Below are 19,256 nucleotides of genomic sequence, written 5' to 3' on the forward strand. Positions count from 1 at the left end.
AAAAAAAAACAAGAGCTTGAGGAGCATTTTTATTTTATGTGGACTTCAACAGACTGGCATTGAATGATTAATTAAAACAAAATCAAAAACACATTGGTTGGGATTTATTTAAATAAATATAATATAATCACATTTAGGCACATATGCATTTGGGAATGCAACGTGCATCATTCATTTCACCTGATTTGTAAGAAGTGTTTATGAACCTGTTGCCAACAAAGGAGAAACTTTAAGGGTTTCCTGAGGTTTTCCAGTAAAATAAAAGATTGACGGTTTAATGGCTGAAAATTAAGAACTTAAGATATAATAATTATAATGTATTATTATTGTTGTTGTTGTTAATAGTAATACTAATAATAAAACCAATATTAATTATATTAGTGTTTCAGACAAAACAACATAATTAGTTATTTTAGTTCCAGTGAAGGTGCTTCATTAGCATTAGCCATCACTGGCGTCAAAACAAGAAATTAAAATTCGCCAAGAGTTCCTGAGCTCTGTTTGAGCTATTATTTTAATTAATATGTATTTGTTTTAAATTAAAATTTTGGATTGAATGTAGAATAATTATGAACGCGGTCTCTTCTGCTCTACAACACTGCTTTTTTAAAATTTAAATTACAGTAAAAATCTGAAATATTATTACAATTTAAAATAACTGTTGTCTATTGTAATATATTCTAAAATGCAATTTATTCCTGTGATGCAAAACTGAATTTTCAGCAGCTGGTCTTCAGAGTCGCATGATCCTTTCCTAACTTTCAACCAGTAGCGTATATGCATTTGGCAGATTTATTTATTTTTTATCCAAAGCAACTCACATTGCATTTAAGATGCACATTTTATCAGCTCATGCATTTCCTGGGAAATGACCTTAGCGTTGCTCACATCATGCTCTAATTTTTTATACTGTTTTATTACAGTATCTCATAAAACATGACAAGTTACAAGTGTTACAAAGAGTGGTAACTAGGTAGAAGTTATCATGGTAACTAAGCACTAATGGCATGAACTCACCTTCTGCCACAGAGCTTCTCTGGAGGCCAGACTGGAACAGGCCGCCACAAACCAGCAGTTTCCCAGCTGCCCCTGGTGCAGGTCATGAGCACTGATCCCATTCACAAACAAGTGCGGGTCTTCACACAGCTCCTGTTATACAGACAGACAAAGAGATTCCCATGATTCTCTATGTTCACACATGTATTAAACAGGGTCCAGTTACAGAAGGACCGCAGGGCAGTGTGTTTTTGTCACCTCTAATTAATCCAGACATGTTTTGCTGTTCTTGATTAACCTGTTTAGTGTGTCATTGAGGTACAATGACTGCTGAAATGGTCTAATGTTCTAACTAACCATTTAAAAGCTTAGATTAAGGGTTAGTTTTCTCCTGAAATGCAACAAACATGGGGAAGCTGGTTTTTCTGGTTAAAAGTCAACATGAAATTCAAGATATTAAAAAAAAAAAAAAGAAGAAAAAAAAACAAGAGCTTGAGGAGCATTTTTATTTTATGTGGACTTCAACAGACTGGCATTGAATGATTAATTAAAACAAAATCAAAAACACATTGGTTGGGATTTATTTAAATAAATATAATATAATCACATTTAGGCACATATGCATTTGGGAATGCAACGTGCATCATTCATTTCACCTGATTTGTAAGAAGTGTTTATGAACCTGTTGCCAACAAAGGAGAAACTTTAAGGGTTTCCTGAGGTTTTCCAGTAAAATAAAAGATTGACGGTTTAATGGCTGAAAATTAAGAACTTAAGATATAATAATTATAATGTATTATTATTGTTGTTGTTGTTAATAGTAATACTAATAATAAAACCAATATTAATTATATTATATTTTAATATTACTTATTATAATATATCGAAATAATATTTTATTAGTATCATTATTAATCTTTTATTTTACAGTGAAATTGTTTTATTACAAAGTTTGCAGCTGTGTGCAGAATTATCTAGCTTGCGTGGATTGTGCTCCGGCACGGCTCCAGCGCGGATGAATCTAATGTTTTGAGGAGTATGTGTGGTCAGTCACCGCAGTGGTGTGGATATTTACTGTACTTCGCAATCACAGATTCTAGCCTACGTCTTGGAATATATGACTCAAATAAGCATTTTCACCGTATATTGTCATCTGAACAAGTAAGTAACAAGTCTGCCACGTTTGTTCTGACCAACTGAGGAAAAAAGCATTACAATAAATCGCGCTACCAATGGTGATTGAATCTAAATTTATTCTCAAATTGTTAATGTTAACAACATCAGCATTGCATGACTATGAGTATAGTGTGTATAAGCGAGTAGATTTCAATTTCTGCACAGTCTAATCTCTAATTGTCATACCACTCGAATTTCATATTAAGACATTCTTTTAACCCAAAAAGCTAAATTATGCTCCCTTCGAACTGGTTGTCTTTAAAATACAAATCTTATGTAATCCCAGGCTATCTGTAATCAGAAGCACATTTAAAACTGGAATATCATTTAATTTCATTCACATGTGTTTCATAAACACATAATCCTTTCTGGATTACAATCCGCATTCAAAATGATACATTTAATTATTCTGGCTGCTGTGAGAAAAGGCTATAAACGATCGGCCACCTGCAGGATCCTCACATGCGATAGCCTAGTAGACGGGACAACTTTATGTTTATAGACGTGACGTAATGATGCAGTGCCATGCTCAAATTTCCCGTACCACTCAAATTAGAAAACATTATTATAAGATAACCGTTGTGAATCGGGCTAAAGTAAGGTGATAGTTTCGAACTCTGGCTGGTTATGTACTTGCTCAAATATTGATATCGGATCATTTTTAACCAAAAATAGTTACGGACTGCAGCTTTAATCAAAATGAAATAATAATAATAATAATAATTATTATTATTATTACTACTACATAGTCATACTGATATAATAATGATAAAATAATTTTAAAAAATTTGGGCCAAAGTATGCATCCCTACATTACAAACATGGAGCTGCACATTCTTTCTCCCTCCCCAACTTTACTCAAGTATCATTTCAGATGCTAAAGAAAACGTCAGCTGCAGTGAGGAAGAGCTGCTTCATGTGACATTCAATCATGAGTGAAGGTCTGTTTTGCCACCGGCCGAACAGACTTCAGCAGTTCATGACACAGGAGGTTTCTAGTGGGCGGAAGATTGCATAGCACTTGTTCAACAACATTGCACTCACATGCCTGAACAGAACACCGTCATTCATGATGGATGGAGAAACAGGGAGTGTCCTGAATATATGAAGCGATGCTCCCTAAATGCAAACATGCTGCTCTGTGTGACCTTTCTAGTGGTGTTTACTATTGAGCATACTTAGTATTAAACTTTGGGTGTAATGTTTGTGTTCCTGACATGAAAGATTCCTCAAATTGTGAGTTTGTTGAAGAGAGGTGTGCTGTTATTTTACCAAGTGATCAAATGCACCATTTTCACCTGGCAGATGATAAAACGCGAAGAAAAACAAAAAAAATCTACAGATTAAAATCACTGCACAAACACAGTTACATTAGCCGCTCACTAGATAAAGCAAGCTTTAAGCTTATCTAACAATGACAGTCCACTCAATGATCACTTAAAACCTCATGCATTTTTAACTAGTTAATGGATTGCCAAAAAGATTTTTCCCAGAGCCTTTAATGGACTGGATTCAGTTTTAATTGACAAAGATCTTTAGGGCTTGTGTGATGAGCTTTAGCTAAATGCTGCTGAAAACAAGAGAAACAAACAACACATTTCATACAGTACAAGTCATGAGATTAGATACAATTTACATTTTTCATCATTTTAAAGACCTTCTGCACTAAAGGGTTGTGCTTATTTATGAATTTCTGAAGATGTGTCACAAGCTGGTCAAAGATACTAATATACCACAAACTTTTAAACGGCAGTGTACTGAACATTGCATATGAAAACAGATTTATTTATTATTTTTGCCATGGTCTACATACATCTTGACTCAGGTTTATTTATATACTAAGAAAACATTTATTTATCCCACACAAGTCTCCAGTTATGACAGCTACAGGAAACCAGTCCTGTACACAAACCTTTACTCATGCACATTTCTAAACAATAACTATTATAATCTTTGGCTAAATATAATATTCTCAAGCATTAAAAAGGAGTCGAGCAGGGGACTGTATGAAGAGGGTATTGTTTCAACTATAAACACGTTTATCTGGCATGAGTTTAAACGTGCAAGTAACACACGGTGTCCAGTTACACAAGATCTACGGCCAAAAGAGCCACACCTTCCATACACACACAGATCAGATATAGGAGTTATGACGACGTGATGGGTTTAATCTAACCAGCCATAAAACCAACCTTCAAATTATTAAAGTGCATTAATGTTACGAAAGGGCACTAATTATCATATAGTTATATCATATATTATCAAGTCTAACTTCTGCTTTTGCTCATACTTTCAGTTCATATTTTAATCCTGAAGTGTAGGTGCTAAATAATCAGATTTGTGAAATAAATTAGATTATAAAATAATTAGACTTTTTTAAATAATAAAATAGGGAAATATATAGTTTCATACTGTAATCCTGAACGTCAAGTGTTGAATTATCAGATTTATAAAATAAATTGGATTATAAAATAATTTTATAAAAAAAAAATTTTTTTTTAAAAAGGTGGTAAAATAGACTAATTACAAGTTTAATTCTGAACATTAAGTGTTAAATGACCAGACTTACGGAATACATCTGATTATAACAAAATTCGGTTTATTTAATAATACAATAGGGAAAATAGACCAACATTTTCACACAAAATTCATATAGATTACACCACAAATGCAGCAGCGGGTTCATATTATGCAACAAATGACTCACGTTATTTGCACCAGTGGCGATTGTTCCTTACCTTTGGTCTCTTCCAGGTGACTTTTCCGATGCGGTTTCCATGAAAGAAGAGCGACTGGTCCACAGCGGGGAAGACGGGGTCTTCAAACAGAGTCCTGTTCTGCTGGCACTGTTTCCTCAGGGCTGAAAACTGCTGCCCTTCAAACGGCTTCACTGACGAGAACATCCTGCAGTCTGGAATGACACGCAGACTAAAGATCATAATGCAGGAACCTTCTGCGGGTTATTGACCTGGCCGGTGGGATTGGTTTACTGCAACATCCCTTATTACTGTGCCTGATCTGTTCTGGTGTACGGGTGCGTTTTCAGAGGAAATATGATTTATTCAGAACAGGAACTGAGTTATGGATGTCAGTGTCGTTAATATAATAGAGTAAAAAGCCTAATGTAGAAACACCGTTTTGGATGTGTTTCTCTGGCCTGAATAACATTTAACACAGTACGACATTAAAGAAATAGTTCAGCCAAAAATGAAAATTTGCTGAAAATGTGCTCCCCCTTAGGCCATCTGAGATTAGGATGTGTTTGTTTCTTCATCAGATTTGGAGAAATGTAGCATTGCATCAGTGTCTCAGCAATGGATCCTCTGCAGTGAATGGGTGCCGTCAGAATGAGAGTCCAAACAGCTGATAAAAACATCACAATAATCCACAAGTAATCCACACCACTCCAGTCCAGCAGTTAAACGGATAGTTTACCCAAGAATGAAAATGAAGCCATCATTTACTCACCCACGTGTTGTCCGAATGCTGTATACCCTTCTTTCTTTTTTGGACCACATTCAAAAAAAATGTCCCACGCGTGCTTGTCCATATAATGGCAGTGTAAGGTGATCAACATCAAGCTTTTAAAAAAGACGCAAAAGTATCACAGAGTGCGAAACAAGCCACATATTCCAAGTGTTCCAATTTAACATTATTTACCGAATATTCTGACTTGGCCGTTGGTCTCTGTGGAGGACTGGGCATTCATGAGACTATTAGCATCGCAGTTCACTCCGAAGGGAAAAAAAAAAAAAATCACACACGGGACCATTCTGTGATACTTTTGCGTCTTTTCTAAAAGCTTGACATTGATCACCATATACCGGCATTTTATAGACAAGCGCGCGTGGCACATTTTTGTTCAAATCTCTTTTCATGGTCCGAAAATGAAAGAAGGGCATACGGATTTAGAACAACACCAGGGTGAGTAAATGATGATTTAATTTTCATTTTTGGGTGAAATATCCTTTTAATGTCTTTTGAAGCCAAAAGCTGCATGTTTGTGAGAAACAAATCCATCATTAAGATGTTTTTAACTTCAATCCGTAGTTTCCAGCCAAAATACGAGTCCACTATCCATAATTCTTCCTCCAGTGAAAAAGTCCTTCTCCTGTTGTCTCTCACATCAAAATCCAGCCGCGTATTTGTTTAGAGCTGTTTTGGCTTGTAGACAGTGTTTGATCTGTGCAGATTTCTCTCCTGATTCAGACCAGACCACATTTTCACTGGAGGAAGCGTTATTATGTATAGAGGACATTCAATTATGAATTTGTTCCTTACAAAAATGCAGCGTTTCTCTTCTCCAGATGTTAACTGATGGACTGGAGTGGTGTGTATTACTGTGATGTTTTTATCAGCTGTTTGGACTCTCATTCTGACGGCACCCATTCACTGCAGAGCATCCATTGGTGAACAAGAGATGCAATGCTACATTTCTCCAAATCTGATGAAGAAACAAACTCATCCACATCTTGGATGGCCTGAGGGTGAGGACATTTTCAGCAAACTTCGATTTTTGGGTATACTATTCCTTTAAGAATAAAGTGCAAATGTTTAAGCAAACACAAAAATGAAAACCCAAAATTCAGAAGCTCTGACATTCTGCCAAACATCTCTTTTTGTGTAAAATATAATTATTTGGGTTTATGGCAACGCACTCGGTGAATAGGTTTCAAATAAAAAATAAATAAATAAATATAAACAATTAAATACTTAAATGTGTATTTTGGGTGTTTTCTTTCCACTGGTCTAAAAAGAATACATGTTATGGAAGCAAAATAGCCAACAACAAAAAAAAAACAACTCAAAATTGACCAATGCCTGAAAAGCAATGGTTTTGCCTGCATGTCTTGCCTTAAGAAAATAATATGGGTTTGGAATGACATGGTGGGAACTATTCCTTATGTAAAACTGTTTAACATTCATGCAAAACACATCTAAAAGCCACATGAGCAGTGAGACATGAGTCAGTATCACGCCGTCAAACCAGAACATCCAAAAAGAGGAAAAAATTTGAGAAATTGTCTCTAAGCATCTGATAAGCACGACTGGCCCCTCCTTTAAGTTTACGGTACGCTTCTGCTTTTTGCTCTGGTGTTCATCACTCTTGACGGAACACCATGGGTCGTCCTGCAGGATTTACAAATGAAAGACGAACCCCATTCACATCTGCACACAACCATAATAGCATTAGACACGACTGTGAGAGAGAAAAGATCGATACAGAGCTCAGATTAATCTGTTTAAGACACCATACACCCATCCAGACCGGAATTACAGAACCGCACCATCACACTGAAAGCACAAAAGATCCAGGTTTCTGAAGACAAACACTATTTCACAACACATGGATCTTCATTCTGGACAATCAGGATCATGATAATGAGTCAGCGACGGCATAGTGTTTTTCCAGAGGGTGCGTCTTTGTTGACATAGTTTGAAAGGCCTCAGAAATTTTCTGGACGCTTAAAATGGGTCACTGTCATTGCATTAAAAAAAAGAAAACATGCATCATCTGTGCTAAAATCTCTTAATATTTTAAGAAGAACACTTACTGGACTGACGCAACTAAGGTTTACTTGATTATCCATACTTTTTTTTTTTTTTTTTTATCATATACAAGATGCGAGTATCAAATATGATTATCAGGCTTTTGAGGAACATTTATTATCTCAATCATCATCACTATATACGTGTTGTATATACTAGGAGATATAGAGTGACAACTATAGTGTTATAAAGATCTCATTGATTTACATTTTTTCCCACATAAATATCAGCATCTGCACCAAATTGCATATTTTTGCTCAGTTTGAGCCTCTGAACTCCTGAACTCCTGCTTGAGTTTGAGCTTCATAATCTAACAAAATAATTAAATATTAAAAATGATACATAAAAATCATGTGCAATTTCCCCCTAAAACTTCAATAATTGTTCCATTTAATAAAAAAAAAAGGATTTTTATTATTTAATATGTTTTACAGGGTTAACTTCACTTTTCCTCATTTATGCTCAATGTCTTTTAAAGTGGTCATATGATGCTGCTAAAAAGAACATTATTTGGTGTATTTGGTGTAATGCAATGTGTTTACGTGGTTTAAAGTTTAAAAACACAAAACATTTTCCACATAATGTACATTATTGTTTCTCCTCTATGCCCCGCCTTTCTGAAATGCGTCGATTTTTACAAAGCTCATCGGTCTGAAAAGCGAGGTGTGCTCTGATTGGCCAGCTATCTAGTGCATTGTGATTGGCCGAATACCTCAAGTGTGTGACAGAAATGTTACGCCCCTCACCATACTGTGTTTCCATCATACAGTCTATGGTTTCCATGTGTCCGGCGCGACGAGACAAAACCAATAAAACCCATTACAAACGAGGCATTTGTTGCATCCAGTGGGGACATAATTACTGATTGTAATGACTTTTTACGCTTTGCGTTGCATATTGCGCCGCGTAAACATAAAACCATGTCTGCATTTATGATCGGAGAAATGAGCGCTACCCTACACTGCTCCAAAGTGTCATTTGAGCTTCCAAACACTTTTTGGGCCCAGTGTAAGCTCAACTTTTTGTGAATGACTGAACAAAAGAGTTCTGCAACCATAAACAAAGTTAATTTTGGTTGAGTACCAATAAACATGTCTTATTGTTAGAAGGACAATATGTTTTTGTAAAAAAAAAAAAAAACGTTTGGAATGTAAAATATGTGGGGAAAAAATGTACATCGTGTCAAATGGACTAAATCAAGGTCCCCATAGTTCTTGCGAATGTTTGTGATAACTGGATAAGAGTTTTAAAAACTATTTTACAGATATTGCACTTCATGCATGTGTTTTTCAGGCTTGGAAACCACAACTTAAACAAATCTTCCTATTCAAACGTGTCAAGAACACAGAACTCTGTGAACTGTTTGAACGTATCAAGTTCATTACAGAGTGTTACAGTGTAACTTTTCAACATTCCACACACACACACACACACGTCTCAACAGAAACACTCACTCGCGGTCGGGTGCCTTTTGGCTCTTTTTAGACTGAACACCTCAGAAAAATACCCCAGTAAACATGATCTGAAACGTTGCAAGAAGCTTAAACGCCGTCATTTACCTGCACAACTCTTCCTGTTTGAGGAACGAACTGCTGCTTCTTAAGGTTTACTGCTCCATATGGTGCACACACGCATGTCCACGGCCTGTGCGTTTGTGTCTATTTCCTCGTGTGGTTCATGATCTCCGGGCTCTGAGTCTGAGGGAGGGGCCTTAGCTGTGTTTCTGCAACATTTATCAGAGAGGAAACACAGGCTGGAAATGGTTATCGAGCCACAGAATCAAACTTTTCTGAGAAACACGATGGCCTTTTACTCGCTCTTTAGGGTTTAGCTGTCATTTTGGATCCAGTTTTCTATATCCAGCAAAGAAAATCACGAAACGTATAGTTTAGCGCACTATGCTGATGTTCAAGGTTCCTGCTGCCACCGTGTGGTGAATGTTGTAATGAGGCTCGCTGTAGAACTGAACGAGCAGGCTGCAGGCAGAATTGCGATTACTGTGTGATGCAGTTAAAAACGGGCGTGGCAGACTGGAAGCTAGCTCTACTCGGGTAATAATAATAATAATAATAAAATAAAAAAGTAAAAACGATTACCCTACGTAACCTCTTTTCCTTAACTTAAAAAAAATACAATAAAAATTAATTTAAAAAAGGGTGGGGGGGCAGTTGTTGGCCTAATGGATACAGAGTCGGACGGTACCCGAAGGTCGCGGGTTCCAGACTCAGGTCCGGCAGGGATTGTAGGTGGGGGGAGTGAATATCCAGCATTCTCTCCACCCTCAATACCACAACTGAGGTGAGACCCTTGAGCAAGGCACCGGACCCCCAACTGCTCCCCGGGCTCTGCAGCAATATGGCTGCCCACTGCTCCGGGTGTGTGCTCACGGTGTGTGTGCGCGTGTGTGTTCACTACTCACTGCTGTGTGTGTGCACTTGGATGGGTTAAATGCAGAGCACAAATTCCAAGTATGGGACACCATACTAGGCCACACGTCACGTCCTTTCCTTTCCTTCCTAAGGCTGGATGGCATACAGTGTCCCGTGATACCTGTTACTTTTCGCAGCGCAGGTCACGATGAGTTCATCAAATTTCATTTCATTTAATCAAATGCTGGGCCGAATTTACTTTTGCGTTTTTGTGTGAATCTTCTGAAAACTGGCGGGCGGCGTGATCTGCCACATCCATACAAGATCAGCAACTACTGAACTTTGGAAACAATTTGAATTACTACGCATTTAGACCAATGGACTGAAAGACATTTTTCTCTTTCCCTTTTCCTTATGAAAAGAAAGAAATATAAGAATAAGAATATGTAAATCTAAATCAGTGGTTCTCAACTGCTTCAGGACCCAAATCTTACACCTTACAGTAGTTTTAAAACTTGTTTACTGAACCAAATTAACAAAATGTCCTTAAAATACAACTTTCAAATGCATTAAAATAGATCAAACACTGGGCCAAATTATTAGTAGCGTCATGAATAAATTTGTTCTGAAATGCATAAAGTATGTATATATGCACACTTTGACATCAACAACAAAAGGAAAACCCTTATTTCTTTCTTTGTATTAAAGGGATAGTTCACCTTCAGTTGCTGGTCCCCACTGACTTGCAGTGTTTTTCCCCCATACTATGGAAGTCAATGGAGACCAGCAACTGAAGGTGAACTATCCCTTTAAGCATTGTTTTCCCTGCTCTCCACAGCCTATCTAGGTGATGCACCACTGACAGAAATGTATCATCAGCATGACCAAATATGACTTTTCTGCTGTTGTATCGCACCGAATGGAAACAATCAAATGTTTATTTTCTAAAATAACAGTGCTGGATTAATTATCAATTTTCCATTTGTTCCTCTTCATAATTGTAGCACAGTGGCAAAGAATGTAACTAATTGGCTAAAACTCAATATTGTGCAACCATAAACCGACTCTGTTATGATATCAACTCAAACATTTGGAAAACATCCACTGGCATTTTCATCCACATGACATCCTGTCTATTACTGAAGAGAAAAATGTTAATCTTTAAACATGGAGCACGAGATGAAATATAAGAGCTGTCATGTGAGGACTGTACTTTACTCCTCTCATAGAGAAAACTACAGACTTCAACACTCATTCTGTGAGTATTTGGCTGGCTGATCTATACTTTATGGCATATATCTGCATGGTTTTAAATGTATTTCATTCTTCAAATGATAGCAGTGAGAAATTCTCTAATTTGACACATACTAGGAACTTTGTACTCATTGGGGCTGCTGTACATAAATATATAATATGTCTTACTTTGGTCAAAGAATTTATGTAATTATGTAATAATATTTATTTAATTATTAATAATGAAATACTATTGGGAATAGCTGTCAAGGTTACTAAAAACACATTGTAGTTAATGAACATTTTCTTCTAGACGCCATGGAGTTGAGAATCAATTCTCTGCTGGTTTTGATTGTCCTCTGGGATCCTCTGTGTGTCACTGGTTTCAAATCTAAAACTGCAGCACATGAGAGAAACTCTGAACAGTCGCGGGAGACTCTGATGGGTCAGACAAAGCATCTGCAGGTCAGGCCTGAAAACTCAGTTCACATTCATCCAGGACAAACGCTGACGCTTCAGTGCGGAGATGAGGGAGATGAAGGTGAGCGGCACACAAACACATTCATTTACTTCTGCAAGAAGTTCAAAAGTCTTATTACGTTTTCTTAATTATTAAATACAGACAAACATACATTTTTTTTATGTTTTTAACACATTTTAGTGTTGACTGAATTCATCATGCTTAACCATTCAACTCCAAAGTTACTGTAAAAATAATTATAATAATTTATGGGAAATTTGAGTTGATTAATGACTTACAAAAAAAAAAACATTGCTCCCAAAATAGCCACACTAAATAACAGCTTAATTTACGCTAAATTTAGACAAAACTACATTACACATCTTGGTGTCGTTTGTATTAATTTTAAACACACACACAAACACACAAAGTGTATATCTATTTATGTATTTATTTATCTACATAGATAGAATACCTATTAACAGAAAATAATGCAACAAGTATAAAATAACTATAAAAACCTCATATAAAATAAAACAACTGATTGCACTGCATTTATCTATCCTCATTTTCTATTCTTAACTGTTTTAATTTCATTTTAAATAATTAAAAAAAAAATTTTTTAGAATGTAATTCCTTGCTTTTATTAATGTGATTTTTTTTAATTACCATTGTGTATGAAATGTGCCATATAAATAAACTTGCCTTGCCTTATACCTTTAGTTTGACCCAGTGTTATTTTACTACTATTGAGACACCAGTATAAATTTTATTAATATTTTAATTTAGTTGTTATGTTTCTATTTTTTTCATTTCCATTTTAGTAAACGTTTTAGTAATTCTTATTTATTTTTTTGTCTATATAGTTTAATTAAATTCTATTTAAGTTCTGAAATGTTGCCTTAGCAACTGTTTTTATTTTATTTGATTTGATTTGGGTTAACTTTTTATTTATTCGTTTATTTTTTTAATGATTTTAGCTTTAGTTGTGGATGAATGTTTCATGAATTTTAAGTGCCTTTAAGTGACCATTGTTTCAAGCTGTGAAAAGTGTCTGTTTAGTCATGATTGTTGAATTCTTCTCTCCGCAGTGCTGGCGCAGTGGTGGCAGACGCCTTTCGGCCTGTTTGACGGCTGTAACCACCAAAACAGCAAAACAGACCCAGTGGAAACATGCAATGGCACTTTGAGGATTTCAAGAGCCACATCCAGCCATGATGGACTCTATTTCTGTGTCCGTCTGGACGAGATGAGCAGAACAATTGTGCCTTATAGAATTAACATAGCAGCCATCAAGAAAGGGCAGAGGAAGACCAGGGAGGCAGAGGTTCACGCCGACACAGTGTCAGAAAGCCATTTCGTGGCGGCTGTGACATCTTCAGTGATCATGAGCTTTTTAGTGGCCTTCACACTCGGTGCGTTCAGTAGGTCCTATGTCATAAAGTGTCTACGAACGATATGGGCCAGTGTGCCTTATAGAAAAGACCATCACATCAATGGACAGAAGAACTTACAAACCTCCAGTGCACTAAATGAGACAGTGTCCTTCCATAAAAACCAAAACAATGGTGAAGACACTGTGGACATTGGTTTGGTTGATCAGGAACGCATGGATGTTGATAATGCAGGAAATGAGCCTCAGCGATGTGAAGCAGAAGAACAAACCCAAGAGTCGAGATCAGCGGTTAGTCCACATCCAAAGAAGAAGATCCGCGTCATTAAAATCTACAACTATGATGAAGAAGGGAATCCATACAGCCACATCAAAGACTCTGGGATGGAGGCTGAAGACCAGGTCAGGCCCAAACTGAGGACCAGGTCACTGACGCGACTCAGTGCCATCATGAAACAAGCAGAAGCTCTAGACTTCAACCCAGCCGTAGAGTCGACCGAGGGCCAGACCATTCCACCAGACCCTACAGCTACAGAAGGAGACACTAGAGACTCACAAACAGGCCGAGAGACATGAAGAGATCACTGGAAAGATCACTCACAGAGTAATTTAGTTTGTTAGACCAGGCTGATTAGTTAGACCAGTGCCATTCTGAGATTATCGCTATTGTCTGATAGCTGGATCTGACTGAACAGTTAATTTATGCATCATTCTGGCTTTTTTTTGGGTCAAAATCTCCCAACAGCCTTATCAAGTGTAGATTTAAATTCAGCTATTTTTGTCTACATCTCATTTAGTATATAGGCAATATAATCACCTGTTCAAAAGTAGTAATTTTGATGCAAATATCAGAATATATAAGGGGTCAGTAAGATTGTTTTTATCCAGCAAGGATGCATTAAATTGATCAAAAGTGACATTATAACGTTACAAAAAATGTCTATTTCTAATAAAGGCTGTTCTTTTAAATTTCCTATAAAAATTTTTATAAAGAGTTTTCACAAAAATATGGTGCAGAACTGTTTTCAACATTGATAATAATCAGACATGAGCAGTAAATCCGCATATTATAATGATTCCTGAAGGATCACGTGACTGCTGAAAATTCAGCTTTGATCACAGCAATACATTCAAATGTAAAATATTCCGATAGAAAACAAATATTTTAATTTGTAATAATATTTCACAATTGTTTTGTATTTTTGATCAAATATTTAAATCCAGCCTTGGTGAGCATAACAGACTTCTTTCAAAAACATTAATAATCTTACTGACTCCAAACTTTTGTGTGTTTGTGTATGCAAAGTAAATCTTTTTATTTACGCTACATTTAGATTTAGATGAAAAACACTTCATTGCTCCAACAGTGCTGAATGCCAAGCCAGTAAAGTCTAGAAGATAAATTAATTTACAACTGCTTTATTTATTTCCTTTTCAAAACACTATAAACAAAGTAAAACTTGGAGAGAAAAAAAATGAAAGGAAATTACAAACAGACCGTGTTCCGCCTTTCAGAAAATTCATATAACACTGGCAATATAACTGTAGCAACAAATTCAGTACATATGAAAAATATTTCCCCTTTTGTCTTGTGATTCCTCTGTGCCATTTCCTTTTAAAGTAACACTGTAAGAGTCTCTGGGTAGTGATGTAAGACATGTTGAAGCAGTCCTCGAGAGGTATGCCATCGTCTGGGGCACACCGAAAACCAACAAGCGTCTGCTTGTGCTATAATGCAATTCTGGCTTTATGCCACTCCACAAACTCATCCAGCATCACTGGCCCTGAAATCACAGACAGAGATCAGCAGCAGTTCAACTGAGAAGCATCTCATAAGAGAACATGAGAAGAAAACCCATCACACTTACACGCTCCGTCTTCATCATAGTTGCTCAGGTCTGTGTTAACTGTGCGGCTGAACTCTAGGACGTTGTACCACTGGTCCTTATTCATGACTTTATACTTTGATTGCTAGAGGAGAGAGACGATTCTGTTAGCTATAACACTCCTTTACAGAACATTATTAAAGAATAAACTACTACTACTAAATTCAGAGTTTCATAAGGTTCAGTTTGGCTTTAAATGGACTACTTTTATAAGTGCTTGACAGTGTGAACGTTTCATTACATTTACGACCAAAAATAGATGCGTGCAAAGTGTACAATGCATTTACAAGTCTTTTTTTATTTTTATTTAAGGCCGTAAAACATCTTGAATGATATAACAAACATATTCATTGTGATTTTAAGAGGTCTTAAATTTTGGGCCATAAAACAGGAATCACAATAAAGCTTAATACGATTACTTATTATTAAAGGCGATGGTATAATTCAATAAATATGAGCAAAAAAGCAGCAATGTTGCAGATTCTGCAGGCTTGCAGTTTCAAAGTGCTTACATTAAATGAATACTGCACTATTATACTGTGTTTATACTGTAATATGTTTTGTGCAGTTTGAATGCAGTAGTAAAAAAAGTCTCTGTGTATTTCAGGCTTGGTTATAATTAAAAGTCCCATATTAATGCGGAACATTTTTTACTGATTATTATTGGCGTTTTAGTTATGCAAACGTATCTGGCATTTAATTCAACATTCAAAATATAAATAATTGCATAATTATTAAATAAATACATAAAGCAGAAATATTTAAAAACCTAGTGTACTTTTTGTATTCAAATAAACAAAAAGTACATGTAAATGTCTCTTTGTATCCCTTTATCAAGGAAATACAAATGATTTGATACATTTTCATTGCATCCCTAAAGGTCTTTATGTGCTCTTACATTTTTCGAATTAGGAGCACATGCGCTCCTTGGGAAAAAAGTAAGCTGGTTTTACGGTGCTGTTTTGGAGCTTGACAGACAATCTGATTTGAAGAAAAAGATGACACACCTCCAGAAATTGATTAAACACTGGGAACAGAGGCCACGTCCTTCCAAGAAGAAGTGCCAACATGGATTTTGCAGTGTCCATATCAAGACTGCGCTGATCTTTATCCTACATATAAAACCGGATAAATACAGTGTTTATAGAAAAGAATGTACAGCTGCATAAAACAAAAACGGTGTCCGTCTTCATTTCAGGCTGCAAAGCAACAAAATGTGATTATTTTAAAGGAGGTGATTCTTTCTATACCTACTGTAAGATAAAAGACATCCATAAGTAGACAAAATTGACTGCAAATTCTATATAGATAAAAAGCAAGTGATTTTTATCCTAAAATGTTTAAAGGGGTCATATGATGTTGCTAAAAAGAACATTATTTGGTGTATTTGGTGTAATGCAATGTGTTTATGTGGTTTAAGGTTAAAAAAACACATTATTTTCCACATACTGTACATTATTGTTTCTCCTCTATGCCCCGCCTTTCTGAAACACGTCGATTTTTACAAAGCTCATCGGTCGCTCTGATTGGCCAGCTATCCAGTGCATTGTGATTGGCCGAATATCTCAAACGTGTGACGGAAATGTTACGCTCCTGTACCATACTGTGATGCCGTGTCCCGGCCGGAGCGATGAGACAAAAACATTAAAACCCATTACAAACGAGGCATTTGTTGCATCCAGTGGGGACATGATTACTGATTATGATGACTTATACTTTATATAGTCTAACAAAGTAGTTTCGCTTTCACAACGAAACACAGCGTCACACACAGCGGCCTAGAGTGAGCGGAGGTGGCGGGCTTGAGAACAGCGCGGCCGGCGGATTCGACGAAGGAGCGTCCGGAGGGCTTGCGGCAACCACATGTGACGACCCCGGGCTGGACTCCGCTTCGTCCACGGTGAAAGCCGATCCAGCCATCCACAGCAAAGTTGATGTATTCCCTCAGCGACCAGCACGGATCAGCTCTAGGCATGACGAAGAGGATATCGTCCTCTTTTGGAAGACCAAACAAAGTAGTTTCGCTTTCACAACGGAACACACAGCGCCTTCACGTCATGGCAGCGGCAACATCAACACTACAGCAAGAATAAAAGTTACGCCTTCTTTCTTTGCGTGAACATTTGGGCGGCGTTATACAAATCTTCCCACATCGTGACGTAGACATGTGGGGGCGTGTTAGAACGAGCCGTTTTAGGTAGGCGTGGCTGACTCTGAACTTTTATAAAGACTATATCTTTGGATTTGAGACTTTAGTCTTTGGAACTTTACAGATCTTCTTTATGCACCAAGAGCTTGTAACACTCCAAAGAGAAAGGAAAAATTGAAATCGCATCATATGACCCCTTTAACTGATCTTAAAATGGGAAAAAAAAGTGAATTTTTGTCCCACTAAAGAAATCCTCTCACCCTGGCAAAGTCGAAGGCGTATCTGTAAATGCTCTTGAATATAGTCGGGTCATTCAGCTGAGAGCGCATATAATCCAGTTTGCCTTGTAACCTCTCTGTGCAGTCGCAACTGTAGACAGACCAGAAGAGTTCAATTGCCAATATAATAAAGTCTTCTGCTGGAATGATTTCTCATGATATTCAAGGCATGTGTCGTGAAGCTCAATCTTACTGTAGTGACGTCATTCCTTTCAGCCACTCTTCTTTTGTGAAAAATCCCATATTTGTTGCTTCAAGTTTCCAGGCTAAAACTAACATTACAATCTGAAAGATCACAAAAACACAGTGCGCATTATTTCAAGTGATTTCTCGTCTTTTGGACAGAAGAGCGTTCCTAAAACCTAACATTAGGATTTACTATGAAATATATGGAGGGGCTTTGCTAACATTTTCAGGCTCTACTCCGATGTCCTCGCAGAACTTCTCCATGCTCTCCGGTCCGACAATGTCATCTGAACCTAAACGAGATTTAAAACCAGCTCAATAAGGAATAGCTCACCTTAAAATGAAAATGTGCTGAAAATGTGCTCACGCTCAGACCATCCAAGATGTAGATGAGTTTGTTTCTTCATCAGATTTGGAGAAATGTAGCATTAATGATGGCTTTGTTTCTTACTTCTCCAGATGTTAACTGATGGACTGGAGTGGTGTGGATTATTGTGATGTTTTTATCAGCTGTTTGGACTCTCATTCTGACGGCACCCATTCACTGCAGAGCATCCATTGCTGAGCAAGTGATGTAAAGCTACATTTCTCCAAATCTGATGAAGAAACAAACTCATCTACAATTTGGATGGCCTTGAGAGTGAGGACATTTTCAGCAAATTGTCATTTTTGGGTGAACTACTCCATTAGTTTCACTTTGAAATGCTCCACATTAATAACGTCTCATGTAGACTTTAAGAAAAGGCTGCATGTGAGTAAGGAAAAGTATTGATTTATGTACCTGCATATTCGTAAAACCAGGCGAGACATTTCTTGCTAGAGAACTGATCATCTGGGTTTACCAGCCGTCCTGAGGTTTGTGTCCTACAGTAACTGGATTTTAAAGAGGTGACGATACAGTGACTGATGTATGAAAGAGTAAAAGATGCGGAGAGAAACAAACAAATATTTGTACCTGCTGATTTTGCACTTTCTGATGCTGGGGTCTTCTGAGCCGGATGACTTTCTTTTCTTTTTCACAGGCATAATGAATGTTCGGGAGAGCTGGTTTGGTCTTCCTAAACAAATCACAAACGAACAGAACAAATTGAAGCCGACAGCTGCTTTCCTTCCTGTTCGATTCAATATTTCAGAGTCAATAAAGAGCAGAAAGCTCTCTACCTGTGTACCTTTGGGCACCTTGTCCATTCAGGTTTAGCAGACTGTAAAAACAGAGGAAAACTAAATGACACTTTAAACTCACGACTTGCATTATACAAGATCTTAATTCATGCTCAAATGCAAACGTGTGCTTTCAAGACTTACAAGACAAAGATTTGCCACGGACGCAAAACTCTGAAGAGTTGGGGTTCCAGGATACATCATATATGGGACCGTTCTTTGCTGTGCAGGACAAAAAAAGCATATATATAGTCATTAATAGAATGATTTTATGTGTTATTATGTATGAACACTTTACATTTAAATAATATATATTAATTCAATTACGTTAATGAGAAAACAATAATGCAAAAACATCTTAATATAAACCTATAAAAAAGGTTTAATGTCCTTCAAAACAAACAATACCATTTAAAGAT

The 19,256-nt window shown here is 36.8% G+C and overlaps 3 protein-coding genes across 4 annotated transcripts in view; 1 reads left to right on the plus strand and 2 right to left on the minus strand.

Annotated features, from left to right (window-relative positions):
- The window catches only part of capn5a (calpain 5a), a 27,031-nt gene extending 17,419 nt beyond the window's left edge, over positions 1–9,612 (minus strand). Inside the window, exons 1-3 of the mRNA XM_016292823.1 lie at positions 9,282–9,612; positions 4,911–5,083; positions 1,018–1,149 (exon numbers count right to left, since the gene is read on the minus strand). Of these exons, the coding sequence (XP_016148309.1) occupies positions 1,018–1,149; positions 4,911–5,075 (297 nt within the window). The 5' untranslated portion in view covers positions 5,076–5,083; positions 9,282–9,612. The remainder of the gene's footprint in view (positions 1–1,017; positions 1,150–4,910; positions 5,084–9,281) is intronic.
- Positions 9,613–11,642: 2,030 nt separating this feature from the next.
- LOC107600863 (uncharacterized) lies at positions 11,643–13,753 on the plus strand. The gene is made up of 2 exons (XM_016292834.1): positions 11,643–11,865; positions 12,876–13,753. Exons 1-2 carry the CDS (start codon positions 11,643–11,645, stop codon positions 13,751–13,753), a joined length of 1,101 nt encoding a protein of 366 aa, XP_016148320.1.
- Positions 13,754–14,493: 740 nt separating this feature from the next.
- Positions 14,494–19,019, minus strand: LOC107600360 (DCN1-like protein 5). 2 transcript variants are annotated; one of them, XM_016292236.1, is made up of 10 exons: positions 18,982–19,019; positions 18,846–18,878; positions 18,632–18,734; positions 18,458–18,549; positions 17,899–17,969; positions 17,684–17,775; positions 17,473–17,581; positions 16,071–16,175; positions 15,046–15,148; positions 14,494–14,961 (listed from the first exon to the last, which is right to left on the minus strand). In XM_016292236.1, the coding sequence occupies exons 2-10, from the start codon at positions 18,862–18,864 to the stop codon at positions 14,906–14,908; spliced, it is 750 nt and encodes a 249-aa protein (XP_016147722.1). In that variant the 5' UTR covers positions 18,865–18,878; positions 18,982–19,019; the 3' UTR covers positions 14,494–14,905. The 2 variants fall into 2 exon arrangements, with proteins under 2 accessions (XP_016147722.1, XP_016147729.1); XM_016292243.1 differs by having other exon boundaries at positions 14,503–14,961; positions 18,838–18,878; positions 18,982–18,998.
- Between the last annotated feature and the right edge of the window lie 237 nt (positions 19,020–19,256).

The sequence above is a fragment of the Sinocyclocheilus grahami genome, unplaced genomic scaffold (genome assembly GCF_001515645.1).
Source record: "Sinocyclocheilus grahami isolate Dianchi unplaced genomic scaffold, SAMN03320097.WGS_v1.1 scaffold14.1, whole genome shotgun sequence".
In the NCBI taxonomy this organism is placed as follows: Eukaryota; Metazoa; Chordata; class Actinopteri; order Cypriniformes; family Cyprinidae; genus Sinocyclocheilus; species Sinocyclocheilus grahami.